This window comes from Rhinolophus ferrumequinum, chromosome 25 (assembly GCF_004115265.2).
Source record: "Rhinolophus ferrumequinum isolate MPI-CBG mRhiFer1 chromosome 25, mRhiFer1_v1.p, whole genome shotgun sequence".
NCBI classification, from domain to species: domain Eukaryota; kingdom Metazoa; phylum Chordata; class Mammalia; order Chiroptera; family Rhinolophidae; genus Rhinolophus; species Rhinolophus ferrumequinum.
In genome coordinates this window covers 5,178,780-5,193,725 of record NC_046308.1, presented here as the reverse complement: position 1 = coordinate 5,193,725, position 14,946 = coordinate 5,178,780, and the positions used below count along the sequence as shown (strand labels likewise).

The window sequence follows — 14,946 nt, the reverse complement described above, 5'->3', positions numbered from 1 at the left end:
CGGACAGGGCCCCTCCGCGGGCAGAGGCGCGGTGGGCAGCGCTGATCTGGGCTGGGGGGCGGAGCCCCACTGCGGCCCCGGGCCCGCCCTCCAGAAGCCCCGCCTCCGAGGGTGGACGTGGCCAGTGCTCGAGGGTCGCGGCCGGGCCCCGCCCACCGCCCGAGCCCAGCGAGGTGCGTGGGGCAGGTGCTCGGTGTCCTGCTCGGTGTCCTGCTCCGGTCCGCGGCGCGAGCTGCTCGCCTGAACTCGTCGCCTGTGCCCGACCCGCGACACGGCTCAGGTGGGTCCGCGAGGGGCGGGTCGTGCCTCGCTGCTGGGAGGGGGTGTCTCAGTGCCTAGAGGGGCGCCGCGGCTGCCGGTGTCTGCACCCCATGGGCTCCCGCCGGAGGAGGGGTTGGGTCTGGGCGCAGCGGGGCCGTCGCCGCACTGCCCGGCGGCCGGCCGGCCTTTCACCCCAGTGGTCCGCGCGGCCAGGCGACCTCTGGCTGCTGCTCGGCTTCGGTTCGCCCCCCTGGGGCCAGAATGGCCCAGCCGGGTGTTGGGGAAGGGCCAGCCTGGGCCGCTTGCCCCGGACGCCTCGACGGGCGGCGCTGTTCGCTGTGCTCCCGCCCGGGAGGGTTGTGCACCGCGGGGCTTCTGGTCCGTGCTTGGCGACCCCGCGGCCCCACAACCGCCTTGTAGAGACTGTCGAGTGGAAAGAATGAACCAGCCCTTGACCCTTTCCGTCATTGTGGCATGTCGGGGTCACTAAGCCCTGTGAGGACCCGAGGCAGCCTTTACCCCAGAAACAATTGCAGACACTTAGGACTCAGCTGCCCACTCGGAGGGGTCGAGCACTCGCTGAAGCCGGTGCCGCTTACAAACCAGGTTTGGGGCGGCCGGGGCGGGGGGCGTCTCACAGTGGGAGGGAGGCAGACGATAGCCGGTACTGAAATGCCAGTCACAGGTGTGTGGTGGAGAGCAAAGGCTGGCACCCCAGTCATTGCGGAGCGGAATGGCTGTTGGTTCGCGCCGTGCAGGGCCGCCGCGGGGTATGGGCGCAGTGGGAGCGGGCTGGGCCCAGGGGGATCAGGTCCCCCGCGCTTCCCACCCCGGGCCGCGGAACAGCACACGACAAAACCACGCTGCTGGCTTTGCGGCCTTCCGCATGACTGGCACGACCACCCACCCGGGGCCCCCTCACCCTCAGCCCGCGTATCTCCCACACCTGAAACGCGGCCAGCCCTAAGCTCTCCACGGCCACCACCCTAGTCCCAGCTGCGTCTTGGGTCCTGACAACAGTTTTCAGCTGGTCTCCTGTTTCCATTCCTGCTCTTCCACGATCCTCCCAGCAGCAGCCAAACAATGGAAGTTCTTTCACTACCTCTGCTAAATCCTCCCGTGGGTCTCGGGGCACCTGCAGTAACAGCCGAGCCTGCCCCCAGCCCCGCGCCGCGGCCCTTACGTGCCTGCCTCCTCACTCTGTCGCACCCCTTCCTTCCAGCCACACAGCACTGCTGTCCCTGAGAACTGCACGCCTTCCCTCCATCAGCTCTGCCCTTAACTATGCCCTCTGCCTGGCACACTCACCCCAGATCTTCATGTAATTTGGTCCCTTACTCCATTCAGTTCTTGCTCAAATGTCCTTCATGGAGGATGGTTTCTAGACGGCGGAGGCTACCGGGACCTTCTCATCAGTGGGTTCCATCACTGCTTTCCTGTCTTCTCAGCACTACCTGAAGTTCATACTGGTTTTTTTGTCCGTCGCTGCTCTTGAGAGGGCTGTTGACCTGCCTGTCTTGCCTGCCTTCACATCCCTAGCAGCTAGAAGAGTTGTTTGTGGTGGTGGCGGCAGGGACAACAGGATGAGGAACGGGGTAGAAGTGAAGGTTATGGGATGGAGGCCTGGCTTTGCTTCCCTTGACCTTGGGCAGGCCACTCCACTATTAGCATTTCTCCACCTTTGTTTGGATTGCTGGGGGACTTAGAAAACTAGAACTCTGAAAGCGGTAGGGCCAGGAGAGGGGTGGCCGCAGGGGAGCCATCTCTGGTCCGAGTCTCCAGCTTTCCTACTTGCTTTCATGCTCTTTCTGTGCCTGTGGTTTTTCCCTGAAGCGGTTTGCCTCCCCAGGAAACCCAGGCCACTTCCAGGCTGATGTGAAGGGTGTGTTCTGTGGTGGCCGCCACCATTTACTGCTGTTGGGGTGATCACTTGAGACACTCAATACAGGGCCTGCCACCCACAGACCAGACTCCAGACTTCTTTTTTTAGAGCCCTGAATATCACGTTAGGTACTTAAGAATGAATTTAACCTGAAGCTAAACTAGCTCTGTGCCATTTTCATGGATGCAGATAAGGGACTTGAGTTTCCTGGGAAATGCTGAAAACGCTCAGGGCGCCTCAGTTTTAAAGTGGCTGCAAGTGCTTTTGAAGGGAAAGTTGACCCAAGAGCCCTCTGATGACGGCAGAAGGTGAGGGCTGGCACAGCAGGTGTGCTTCGTCTGTCCTCTGGGAGAGGGACTCTGGAAAGAGCTGGAGGACAAACTGAAAAGAATAAATAAAAGACGTCCCAAAGGCCAGGAGGAACTTAGCTGCTGGCCTGTGGGATAACGTGCTCTTGGGACCAGGGAGGCGCAGGCGGGGCACGGGCGGGGCCGGGGCCGCACCCGCTCTCACAGGCTCTTTCCTCGCAGGGCCACCATGTTCCGCAGGCTGGGCTGGCTGGTCCTGTACAGTCTCGCTGTGCTGCTGCTCAGCTGCCTGCTCTTCCTGAAGAAGGAAGCCAAGCCGGCAGGGGGCGCCATGGTGCGCCAGCCCTTCTGGGCTCCCCCAGGGCCCCGCCGCAGCCAGTGTCCACCCAACCACACGGTGGCTAATGCCTCCCTGTCCCTGCCTAGCCGTCACCGCCTCTTCTTGACCTATCGCCACTGCCGCAACTTCTCCATCTTGCTGGAGCCTTCAGGCTGTGCCAAGGACATCTTTCTGCTCCTGGCCATCAAGTCGCAGCCGGGCCACGTGGAGCGGCGCGCGGCCATCCGCAGCACATGGGGTCGGAAGGGGGACTGGGCCAGGCGCCGGCAGCTGAAGCTGGTGTTCCTCCTAGGGGTGGCAGGCCCTGCACCCCCAGCCCAGCTGCTGGCCTATGAGAGTCGGGAGTTTGATGATATTCTCCAGTGGGACTTCGCTGAGGACTTCTTCAACCTGACGCTCAAGGAGCTGCACCTGCAGCGCTGGGTGGCGGCTGCCTGTCCCCAGGCCCACTTCATGCTAAAGGGAGATGACGATGTCTTTGTCCACGTCCCCAACGTGCTGGAGTTCCTGGAGGGCTGGGACCCAGCGAAGGACCTCCTGGTGGGAGACGTCATCCGCCAGGCTCTGCCTAACAGGAACACCAAGGTCAAATACTTCATCCCACCCTCCATGTACAGGGCTCGCCACTACCCGCCCTACGCTGGGGGTGGAGGGTATGTCATGTCCAGGGCCACCGTGCAGCGCCTCCAGGCAGCCGTGGAAGAGGCTGAACTCTTCCCCATCGATGACGTGTTTGTGGGTATGTGCCTGAGGAAGCTGGGGGTGAGCCCCATGCACCATGCTGGCTTCAAGACGTTCGGAATACGGCGGCCCCTGGACCCCCTGGACCCCTGCCTGTACAGAGGGCTCCTACTGGTGCACCGCCTCAGCCCCCTGGAGATGTGGACCATGTGGGCACTGGTGACAGATGAGGGGCTCAAGTGCGCGGCTGCCCCCATGGCCCAGCTCCGAGGAGTGGGCTGAGTGCGGACTGAGTGTAGATTTTCCCATCGTGAGAGAAATTGAGAACCTTGAAACTTGACCCACGCTGATCACCAGGAAACGCTGACTTAGTTTTTGTAACCCCCTCCCAAACTTTTCTAACTTTGATTAAAAACACTGAAACCTGGCTAACTTGTTGAATGGGAGCCAAAGCAAAGCTGCCAGAACTCCATGTGGGACTCCTACAGCCCCTTAGGGCTCTGCCAGTCTGGGGGGTGAAGGTGGGAGGCCGCATAGGGCCCCAGAAAACAAGCACATACATACATTTTCTTTTTTAAATGCAAAAAAAAATTATTCTCCTTCAGATACAATAGAGAAACTCGAAGGACAGAAGGACACGAGGAGCGTGTGTTGGAGTAAGTCCTGTTGACAGTACCAGGTAAACATTCTGCATTCAGTCTCTTAAGAATAACGGACTGTTGTTGGCTCCTTGGCCTGGGCAGTGGGGCCAGGTCACAGAAGGTGTCAGAAACACTTTAAAAGGACATGTTACAAACAGGACAGGCTCCCCACCCTCCCCAAACTCACATCCCTATGGAGGGAGCAAACACTAAATCCTATCTGAAAAGGTAAGGTCGGAGACTGAGTGAGGCTCAACAGCTACAGAACTTGTGGGCATGACACCAAAGGAGCCCCTCTCTGGCCAGCTTGCTGAGATGCTGTGGGTGGGAGGGCGGGTGCGGTGTCCGGGCTAAGAACCAGGTCTGTCCGCTACGATAGGGACCACGGGGGAGGGCCAGGCACCCAGCTCCCAAAGGCCTCTTGGCCTTCACCTCTCCCTGCGGAGGAAGCTGTGCCCACCCTGGCTGGTGGGCGGACACGGGGGCGCAGGCCCTCAGTCTTCTCGCAGGTAGGCCTCCTGCTCCGGCTCAGCCCTCTCGTCCGTGTCCTCCTGCGTTTTCTGAAGGAGCTCTGCCGTCTGTGCCTCTGTCAACTTGGCTTCTGCTTTCTGGCAAAGCTGACGCACCTCCTGCACTTGCGATTTTACCAGCTGGATGTGGCTTCTGGCGGTGACGGAGGCCTGATCTGCTCCTGCAGGCAAACAGGGTAGATGCAAGTGGACAAGAGGAAAGCCGGGGGCTCCGTGGGTGTCACTTGAGCACCTCTTGGAGCCACTTTCCCTGCCCTCCCTGGTGGCCTTCACTCTGCAGCGCAGAGACCCTTCTACCTCCACATTCAGGTCTGCATTTTACTCTCATCAAAATCCCAGCGTTTTTCTCCAGCTGTGAGCTGCTATGACAATTATTAAGTGCAAGTCCCACCATCTTTGTAGCTATACAGCCCTTAATACAGATGTTCTATGAATTGAATTTTTTAACTATACAAGCAATGCACTTCTTTTTGACAAATTAAGAGATCACTAATAAAATTGCCAAAAGATTTCTTTCCTCACCCTAACCAATCTTCAAATATAACCCCTGTTGGAAGTTTAAAAGGCATCTTTCTTATCTTTTAAAATGTAACCGTATGGAATGCTTAGAAAAATACTTACTATAAATTTACATATTAGCACAAAAGGTATTTATTGAACATATTTGCAATTTTGTTGTTTAAATGTTTTTGAGCTCTGTCGTTCCTTTTACCTGCTGCTAGTGTATCTCATCATATAGATATGCACATTTATCCATTCATCTGTAGAACACTGGGTGGTTTTCTATCTTATGCCTCAATGAGAACCTGCAGTACAAAGCTGAAAGGTAATGGAGAACAGCAGGCACCCATCCATCCTTTATTTCTGACCTTGACAGAGATGCTTCTCATATTGCACTAAGAAGTAGGAGTACTTCACCTTTATCATGTTAAGAAAATCCTCTCTATTCATAGCTGTACTTAGATTTAAATCATAAATGGGTACTACATTTTACCAAAGGCTTTTGGGGCATATACTGATAGGATTACATAGGTGGCTTTTCTCCTTTAATCTACTATAGATAATCTCAAGTAGTCAATTATGTTGACAGTATTTGTCCAATGTTGAATTATTCTATTTTGGTGGTCAACGGCTACATTTGACTTACATCTGTATTATAAGAAATACTGAACTCCAGGTTTTTTTTGTTTTGGTGCTGCCCTAGTCCAGTCTGAGATCCGGCCTATGCTGACTTCATACAATTATAATAGGAGGCTTGCCATCACCTTGTGTGTCATGGTCCACTTTCCGTAACAGAGGAGTTTCTTGAATATATGATAAAACTCGCCCACAAAACAGCCTGGGCTTAGTGCCCACTTTGGGGCACAAATCTTTGAAGACAAATTCAACTTTTATGGTTATTGGTCTTGTTTAGATTTTTTACTTCTTGGACCAATTTGGGATTTACATACAGATCGTAACATTCTCACATAATGTAAAAAAAACCATTATTTATAGTAGCCCCTTCAGATGTTACTTTTGCTCTCTAAAAAGTCATACGTGCCAAATCTTATTTGTTCAAGGAACCAGATTTTGCCTTTTTGACTCTTTCTTTTTAATCTTCTTACACCTTTTATTTTTTTTTTACACTGTCTGGATTTATTTTGCTCTTTTTCTCAGTTACTGGGTTAAACGATTGTTTATTTTTAGTACTTCTTGGTACAGTGAACATTACCGTCATTCACAGCTGCTTTTCTTTGTATTTATGACACATGCCTTTAAAAGTGTCCACTTCTCTTTAAAAGGGATTTTGTCTACAACTCCCTGGGTCTACTGTCTACTGCATTTGTCATCATAGTTCTAAATATTTTTAAATTTCCATTTTGATTTTTGGTGGGGAAGGGGTGTGAAGGAATTTGCTGAGTCTTTGTCATCTGGCACAAAATCAATTTTTGTACATGTTCTATTTGTGTTTGAAAAGAATATTTTGGAGGGGGAGAAAAATTTTATATTCAGTATATTTACTTGGTTAAGCTTTTAAAAATCATTGTTCCAACCTTTATACCTCTAATTTTTTTGGTCTTGACCACTGAGTATTTGAGATGTGTATAAAGCTCAAGGTCTTCTTGTCAAAGTTTGTCAGTTTTTGCCTTACTAGGTACACATTTTGTGATTGATGTCTTATTGATGAATTGTTCTGTCCCTTTAATGCTTTCTGTCTTGAATCCTTTTTCTGATTCAGATATTGCTGGGCCAGCTTTTTGGGGTAGCTTTCTTGTCAATGGTTTGGATTTTTATAATTTTCAACCTGCCTATGCCATTTTGTTTTAGGGTTGCCTCTATAAACAGTTTTAGCTAGAATTATTTTAATACAATCTAAAAGTATCATTTAATAATAGTAAATTTATTCTTATTCTGATTACTGACGTTTGAACCTATTCCTCTAATTTGCTTTATTTCTTTTAAACCTTTCCTGCCTTTCTCCCCACCCCCGCACCCATTCTTTCTGTAGTGTTTAACAATGTCTAACGTTAAACCAATGTCTCTCTTCCCAAAGAAGGTAAAAAAGCTTGGTGTACTTTCATTTCTTCCGCAAACTGATTTCATTATTTAAAAATCTGTTTAACACTAAAAACTTCTCACAAGTTTTACTTAATTTGGTTCATTATTCTTGTACCTCAGTTGCTTCTCATTTTTCTTCACAGAGTAGTTTTTCTAGAAAGCATGTGTTTGGTAAACTTTGAGTCATTATATGTCTGAAAATATCCTTCATTCTCACACTTTAATGATGTCTGACTAGACATAAAATTCTAGGTTAAGATTTGTCACCTTGTACCTGGGTTTGCCAATAAGATTAACATCTGATTATACTTCCTCTGTAGGTATATCTTTGCTTACAGTTTTTCAGATTTTTCTGTGTATATTTTACACTCTGAGTCTTTTTTGCCATGTGATTTTTTTTTTCTTTTTTAATCTTGTTCAGAACCTTCGTGAGCCCTTTCAATCAGTTCTGGGAAATGTCTATTTTTGCAGATAATGCCTGCACCTGCTCTAGAGCTAAGCCTGCCTAGGTGAGTGTGAAGGCTGCCTGGGGACGTTCCTCCCGCAGTAGCTTAGCCATCTCCCCTTCACTGCGCCTGGAACTCTGCTCCCAGCTCAGCTGTGCCATGCCCCTAATGCTATTTTCACACTTCTATTGTTTCACTCTTCATTCCAGTCCTGTTTTCAGATCCTCTGATTCCTTAGGTTTTAGTTAACTAAGAATTTTTGTGTTTTTACTAAAAAAAAAAAAAAGTATCTTTTGTAGCCTTGTTAAGATTTGGGGCTAGAGTCCCAAGTCTGATATGATGAAATCAAAAAAACAAAAGTATTTTAACAGACCAGTTTCTTAGTAGAGATGGCTATAATTTCTGAGCTACCTTGTTTGGGACCAATCAGGTAAGATGTTAAACTAGGGTTTCCCTCAAACTACACCTAATTAAGAAACCATTTCACTCAAGCCCACTGGCTGGATAGTGATGTTCAAAAATCACCCTGGTGCATGAATAAACTATTTGCTGTGCTGGAGCACCCAGGCACATAGGCTGCAGCGGGTCTACCAGGAGCAAAGGTGTTAGAATTTTTCTACCTGGCTAAATTCCAGTTTGCCTGTTTACTTCTTGTACCACAGCATCCTGGGTGAATTACTTAGCCCTTTTGTCCCCCAGTTTCTTCACCTGTAAAGTGAGAATAATAATAGGTCCTACTTTAAGGGAGCTGGGGGGGGGATTAAAAGTGCCTATAAAATGCTTACCACAAAGCCTGAAATAGACAAATACTAGTTATTCAAAAACTATCTGGGTTATTTAAAAAACAAAACAAAACAAACAAAAAAAAACGCTTAAAAACTATTTGGAGGCAATCAAATTTTCCAAATGGCTGCAGTTCTATTATTTTTAATTTTGTAGATATTGACAACCTGGCTTCTAGTGATCTGGCCTACAGGGGCTTTAATTTTTCCTATTGTGCAAGTAAAATGCTGGTTAATATATTGCCAAAGGGGACCTATTCTCACCAAGTTAGAGCCACACTGGGCTTTAGACCATGAATCCCTCCTTTGACAGCCAGGTCAAAAGTCAAGCTGCACCTCCACAGTGAAAACTTGAACCTACCAGTGTGGTACGCAGCTTCCGCTGCCATCTCTGAAAGACCAACTGCAGTCATCCACGTGGTTTCCAACTTCAAGTACTCTTGTTGTTTCGAAGTCATCTGTAAATGAAAGAAAATGCTTCAGACAACTTGAAGGGGTTAAGCACATTTAAATGGACTGATTCAAAATGGGAGATTTAGAGAACAGTTACTGGGTAGACACCTTAATTCAATACTTTAGAAACCACAGTGAGGTAGGAGCACTAATACAGAAATGCCTAGGGGGTGCAGTGCTCATAACACCCAGGTCAAGGGCTAGATTCCCACATGGGCCAGTGAGCTGCGCCTTCCACAACTAGATTGAAAATGACTTGACTTGGAGCTAATGGGTCCTGGAAAAACACACTGTTCCCTAATATTCCCCAATAAAAATAAAAAAAAGGAAGAAATGCCTAGTAACCTTTGCTTACCTCAACTCTGGCTCCTATGATCACCTGCCACACTTCATCTTCCTCCTGTGAATTCATTTTCCCAAGTAAACTTGTATATTGTCGGTACAGAGAAATTAAGGTATAAACAGCCTACAAATATAGAATAAACAAGTCTGAGTAAAATAAGCGAGGCTTATTATGTAGGAATAGTGAGACTTACACCCCAAGGAGCCGAGGTCCCATCACAGCAGAAGCTTCAGTCCTTCTGCCTGACAATGCACTATTGTATGGGCATTACGCCAGGACAGTATCTCCACTTATCAACTTCTGTGGTGTTCAAAGCTCATTAGCAATTCAGACAGAGAATACAATGCCAAAGGGGGATTCAAAGGCTGAGAAAAAAACTGCTGGAAAATAAAGGTAAAATAAACATATAAACGAGACTTTTAAATGGTTTTGATTCTCCATCTACTCTATTAGCTCAGATCAGTGGTTTTTCAAACTGTCCTCGCAGAGAACCGCTGGTGCTGCCGGAGGTACTCTGGACCTTCTGCCCCAAACTGAACCAGGTCAGCTGGTTCCCCTGTCTTATAAACTGGGCTGCTATATTCAAGATTTTTCTTTTAAAAAGGGTTCCTGGAAAAAGTCTAAAAACCAGTGATTTAGATCAGGGCTCAGCCAACTATTTTTGGTAAAGGGCCAGAGAGTAAATATTTTTGGTTTTGTGGGGCCCTGTAGTCTTTGCTCCAATTTTTCAGCTCCCGAAAGCAGTCCCAGGTGATACATAAATAAGTGAGCCTGGCGAGGTTCCGGTAAAGCCTGGACTTGGTCTGTGGGCCGTAGTTGGCCTGTCACTGGTCTAGATGATCAAGACTTCACAGGAGAATGCTTACCTTAGTGTATTCAGTGATTGCTTCAATCAGTGCGTATGTGGTCTGAGAGAGGAAGGTGGAGGTGCTGTCTGTTACCAGAGACACAGCCCTCCTCATTAGTGCATCGTTGCTAAGAGAATGAGGCTCCGATTTCTGAAAGACAAAACATTTTCACTCTATGTCTGAAGTGAAGCCTGGGCTGAGAACGTCCTCACAGACAGCCAAGTGGAAATGTGACCCTCGTGCTACAAATGCATGAAGTTTTGGGGCCAGCTGTTTCTTTCTAAGCTTTACTTTGGCTGTTTAAGACAATAAATGGAAATAATTCCAGAGTATGCTTTTTACCTACTTTTATTCTTTAGTCTCTGCTCCAAAAAGTAAAGTATTTCTTTATATAAAAGACAAGTAATTATAACCAATTTAATGAAGTTATGATTCATTCATTACCACAGTGCTAGATGCTTGGAATATAAAGATAAGATATATTCTCTGCCCTCAAAGATTCTAGATGGGGAGGGGAGAGCACTTGAAAAATGAACGCAATCAAGCATCATGGGAGCTGTGGCAGCAGTCTGTATGGGCTACAGTGGGGCCCACACAGGGAGCCGTTACTTCTGTGTTGAATGAGAACAGCTTAGAAAAGGCGTCACAGAGCTGAGGATTATGCTGAGTCTAGTTCCACACAGCAACCTTTAAAAAGTTATGTCAACAGATGACACGATATTACCCTAAAGATGCCACCAAAAAAACTAATAGAACTAATAAATGACGTCAGTACAGTTGCAAGATACAGAATCAATATAAAGTAATCTGTTGCGTTTGTATACATCAAAAATGAATGATCACAAGAAGAAATTAAGAAAACAATCCCATTTACAATTGCATCAAAAAGTATGAGATACTTTGGAAATACCTTAACCAAAGAAGTGAAAGACCTGTATTCTGAAAACTTTAATAAATCAGACACTGAAAAAAGAAAATGAACAAGATACAAATAAATGAAAGGACATACCCTGCTCATGGATTGGTAGGATTAACATTGTTAAAATGTCCTTACTACCTAAAGTAATATACAGATTCAATGTAATCCTTATTAAAGTAACAATGGCATTTTTGGAATTAGAAAAGCTAATCCTAAAATTATAGGGAACCACAAAAGACCCTGAATAGCCTGAAGAAATCTTAAGAAAGAGCAAAGTGGGAGATATCACACTCCCTGATATCAAACTATACTCTAAAGCTACAATCATTAAAAGAGTACAGTACTGGCATAAAAACAGAAGTACATCTGTAGAATAGAACACAGAGCCCAGAAATAAATCCTCGCTTATATGGTCAACTAATCTATGACAAAGGAGGTAGGGATAAAGACAGTCTCTTCAGTAAGTGATGTTGGCAAAACTGGCAGACACATGCAAAAAAAAAAAAAAAAAAAAAAAAAAGAAACTTACACCATTACAGAAATAAACTCAAAATGGATTAAAGACTTAAATGTTAGATCTGAAACCATAAAACTCCTAGAAGAAAACATAGGCAGTAAACTCTGACACTGGTATTAGCAATATCATTTTGGATATATCTCCTTGAGCAAGGGAAACAAAAGAAAAAAATAAACAAATGGGATTACATCAAACTAAAAAGTTTTTGCACAGCAAAGGAAAACAACAAAATGAAAAGACAGCCTACTGAATGGGAGAAGAATAAACAAAACAGAAACAGACCCACAGATACGGAGAACAGGCCAATTGAGGGTGAATGGGGAGGGATGGGACTAAAAAACCACTAACTGCTGAGGGGCACAGAGCCAGTGAGATGCTTCTATTTTCTAAAACATGAGTTTAACAAAATTACTTCTATTACTGAAATTGATACTGCTTATGCAGAATCCACAAATTATTATTTGATAAGGCTTAAAATATTATTTTACCATATTTGAGAGAACCAGGATAGAAAAATTTTTTTCATTCAATGAATCTTTTTGATTTCTTTAAAATGTTTCTATTTTATATTTTTAAATCTTCAGGAATACAATCCAGTCAATTAAACATTTACACTTCTTTTCATTAACTGAAGAAATATCTAGATGGCAGTTTTCAAGTAAGCTGCTAAAAAACTCTCTAGAATGAATGTACTTCTTCAAGTCTGACACAACACAATTGTCTCAGATACATGCAATGAATATAGATTGCTGTTCTTTGAAAATTTCTATTTTTTGAATGAAAAAAATAAAAAGTTATGTCAGATCATAATAATCTTGTGTTAAAATCCTTTGTGGTTTTTCAGAATAAATTCCAAAGCTTTACAATGGCCCACAAAGTACAAAACACACAATTTGATCGTCAGCTAACCCTCTGGCCTCATCTCTTACTTTCTCTTCCTCATTCCGCTCCGGCAACACTTACCTCCTTTCGATTCATCACACACATCACCCACACTACTATGTCTAGACCTTTGCACTCAAGAGTTCCTTCTGCCTGGCAAGCTCTTCCCCAGAATATGACTATGGCTCACTCTCTCAGATCATTCTGCTCTCTCCTTAAATACCACTTTTTCAGTAGCCCTCCCAGACCACCCTGTCTAATCCAAAACAGTGCCCTCCCAGCACTTTCTATTCCCTTCCCCTATTTGTTTTCTGCTTAGCACTTGTCATCGCCTGGCATTTTATATTTGTTGATTTTCTCCCCTTTCCTCTCTCCAGAATGTAAGCTTAACTAGAGCAGAAACTTTGTTTTGCTCTTACATTCTCAGTGTATGGCACACAAAAAACGCTCAATAAATTTTTGCTGAATGAAAGACTATTTTGTTGATAACACTCTTCTTCTCTCCTCCCTCTTTACACAATTTGACCAACATGACATACTGTTCCTACCAAAGAGGCAATCAAAATGGGAACATTAATATATTTGTTCAGCTCTGGAAAGGAGACGCTAGTAGAAAGATGCTAGTAGAAGGTATACCATCGTGTGGGAGGGAGTGGAAGGACTGGGTAAAACTATGAGAGCTTGTCTGATGCTTCTTCTCCAACTGAAAGTCAAAGAGGACACAGTCCACTAAGACAGGAAACACTGAGTGACACGACAGTACTTTACCTGTGCAATAGGAACTGCACACAGGGTTACTCCAAATCCAAATGCCACAGTTTTGTGCCATGGTCTTATCAGTTCTGAGAAACAGCGCTTCTTAAAGTTAGCCACGAGAGGAACACACTGTCTGTACCTAGAAATGAAGTCAAATTTAATAAGGCACAACCACCAATCTGTGAAAGCCTCTTCAACTTATTTGCGGGGGTTGGAAACTCAAACGGGGCCACAGAGGAACCTAAATGAAGGTGTAGGGTTGGCCTTCCAGACAGGGCTCAGTGGGGAGCGTGGTGGGCTGGAAAAGCCCTGGTCTCGCTAAAGAGGCAACCACTACTTAGCTCCCGCGAACCACTGCCGTGCGGGAATGTGGGCCGAAAAGTTTTGAAGTTTGACAGGTACCAAGTGTGGACGTTTAAAAGGTGGTCTCAAAGCTATTTAAAAACCTCATGCCAAAATGAACGCTTCTGCAGGCAGGATTTAGCTCTCGACTCTGGCAAGGTGTCTCAGATACTCCCCGCCAGGCAACACGTGGAAGCCGCAGGTGCCGCGAGAGGAATGACAAGTTCCCGGGGCCCCTTCTGCCCTCAGGGAAAACTTCCTCTAATAACCCGCCACCAGCTGGGGCCTCTCCTCCCATTCTCTCTACCCCAGGACTTCGATGGGCCAACGGGAGCTCGTGGGCAGGCCGATCCGCCCTAAGAAGACTGCTGCAGGTTGGGGGGACTCGCTTCCAACAGGTGGAATAACGGAAAAGCCGTCAATGAGGACTGAACCCCGGGCCTGGCGGAGGGGGCGGAGACCTCCCCTCCGGGCAGACAAGTGACGTCCTCAGCCCTCTGAGAGGAGGGACGCTGCGGCCCGCAAGACCAAGAGAAGCGCGTGCCAACAAGGCCGACCCTGCAGTCCCAGCTACCGAATTATCTGCGTCGCCTCCCTGGCTCCCGTCCGGCCCTCCTACAGGACAGCAGCGATACCTGAAGAACGAGGTTACGCCCCGCGACAGCCAACTCCTCAGAGCCGCCATCCCGCGGCGGGCAGACGCCAGACGTACACGCCGGAAGTGACGTCGCTTCGTGAGCGGAGGGCGGGGCGCGGCCTCAATTTGAGTGGGCATGGCCCCATGGCCACGCCCCTGCCCGAGGGAGCAGCCCGGATTGGACGGGCGGGGATTGAGGGGCGGGGCTTAGGGTAACGCCTGTAACGGTCGCGCCGGGTACCCAACCGCCGGAGCTTCCGCGGGGGGCGGGGCGGGGCGGGGCGGGCCCTGGGCTTGAGGGCGCCCACCGGGCGGAGAGAGTCCGCCGTTGTGAGGGGTGGTTGGACTTGGGCCCGGGTCTGGGCCGCGCCTGGAGAGGTTGCCCTGGCCCTGGCCGGAGGAGGACGGGAGGGGCGGGAAGCGGGCCGGCGGCGCTGTCACTTCAGCACCAGGAAGTAAGTGGTCCAGCCGGCCAGCAGCAGCGCCCCGATGAGCACCGTGTAGCTAAGGAGCACGAAGGCCAGCAGCTCCCGCAGCAGCTGCAGCACGTGGATGGTGGACGAGGCCGGCATCGCCCTGCGCGGGAGGCCCGAGGACCTGCGGGGCGGGGGCACGCGGGAGACCCTGAGTACGAAAAGAGGAAGGTTGCTGCCCTTGCCTGACCTCCATAGGATACTGGGCAGGCGCTGCTGAGCCAGGCACTGTTCTAGGCTGTGTGGATACAGGCCGGGGTCACGGCCCTCTAAAAAGTAAACACACTTTCCTAAGGCTAAGGAAGCCCAAAGTGCTGATTTTCTCCCTAACAACCATTCGATGCTCTCTTTGCATTTATACTAC

General features: G+C 48.0%; 2 protein-coding genes across 2 annotated transcripts; one reads left to right on the top strand and one right to left on the bottom strand.

Moving 5' to 3' along the window:
* The first annotated feature begins 164 nt into the window (after positions 1–164).
* Positions 165–3,897, top strand: B3GNT4 (UDP-GlcNAc:betaGal beta-1,3-N-acetylglucosaminyltransferase 4). The gene is made up of 2 exons (XM_033098178.1): positions 165–280; positions 2,674–3,897. The coding sequence occupies exon 2, from the start codon at positions 2,681–2,683 to the stop codon at positions 3,752–3,754; it is 1,074 nt and encodes a 357-aa protein (XP_032954069.1). The 5' UTR covers positions 165–280; positions 2,674–2,680; the 3' UTR covers positions 3,755–3,897.
* Positions 3,898–4,055: 158 nt separating this feature from the next.
* DIABLO (diablo IAP-binding mitochondrial protein) lies at positions 4,056–14,345 on the bottom strand. The gene is made up of 6 exons (XM_033098477.1): positions 14,108–14,345; positions 13,143–13,269; positions 10,075–10,206; positions 9,221–9,331; positions 8,774–8,870; positions 4,056–4,804 (listed from the first exon to the last, which is right to left on the bottom strand). Exons 1-6 carry the CDS (start codon positions 14,245–14,247, stop codon positions 4,608–4,610), a joined length of 804 nt encoding a protein of 267 aa, XP_032954368.1. The 5' UTR covers positions 14,248–14,345; the 3' UTR covers positions 4,056–4,607.
* Positions 14,346–14,946: the final 601 nt, after the last annotated feature.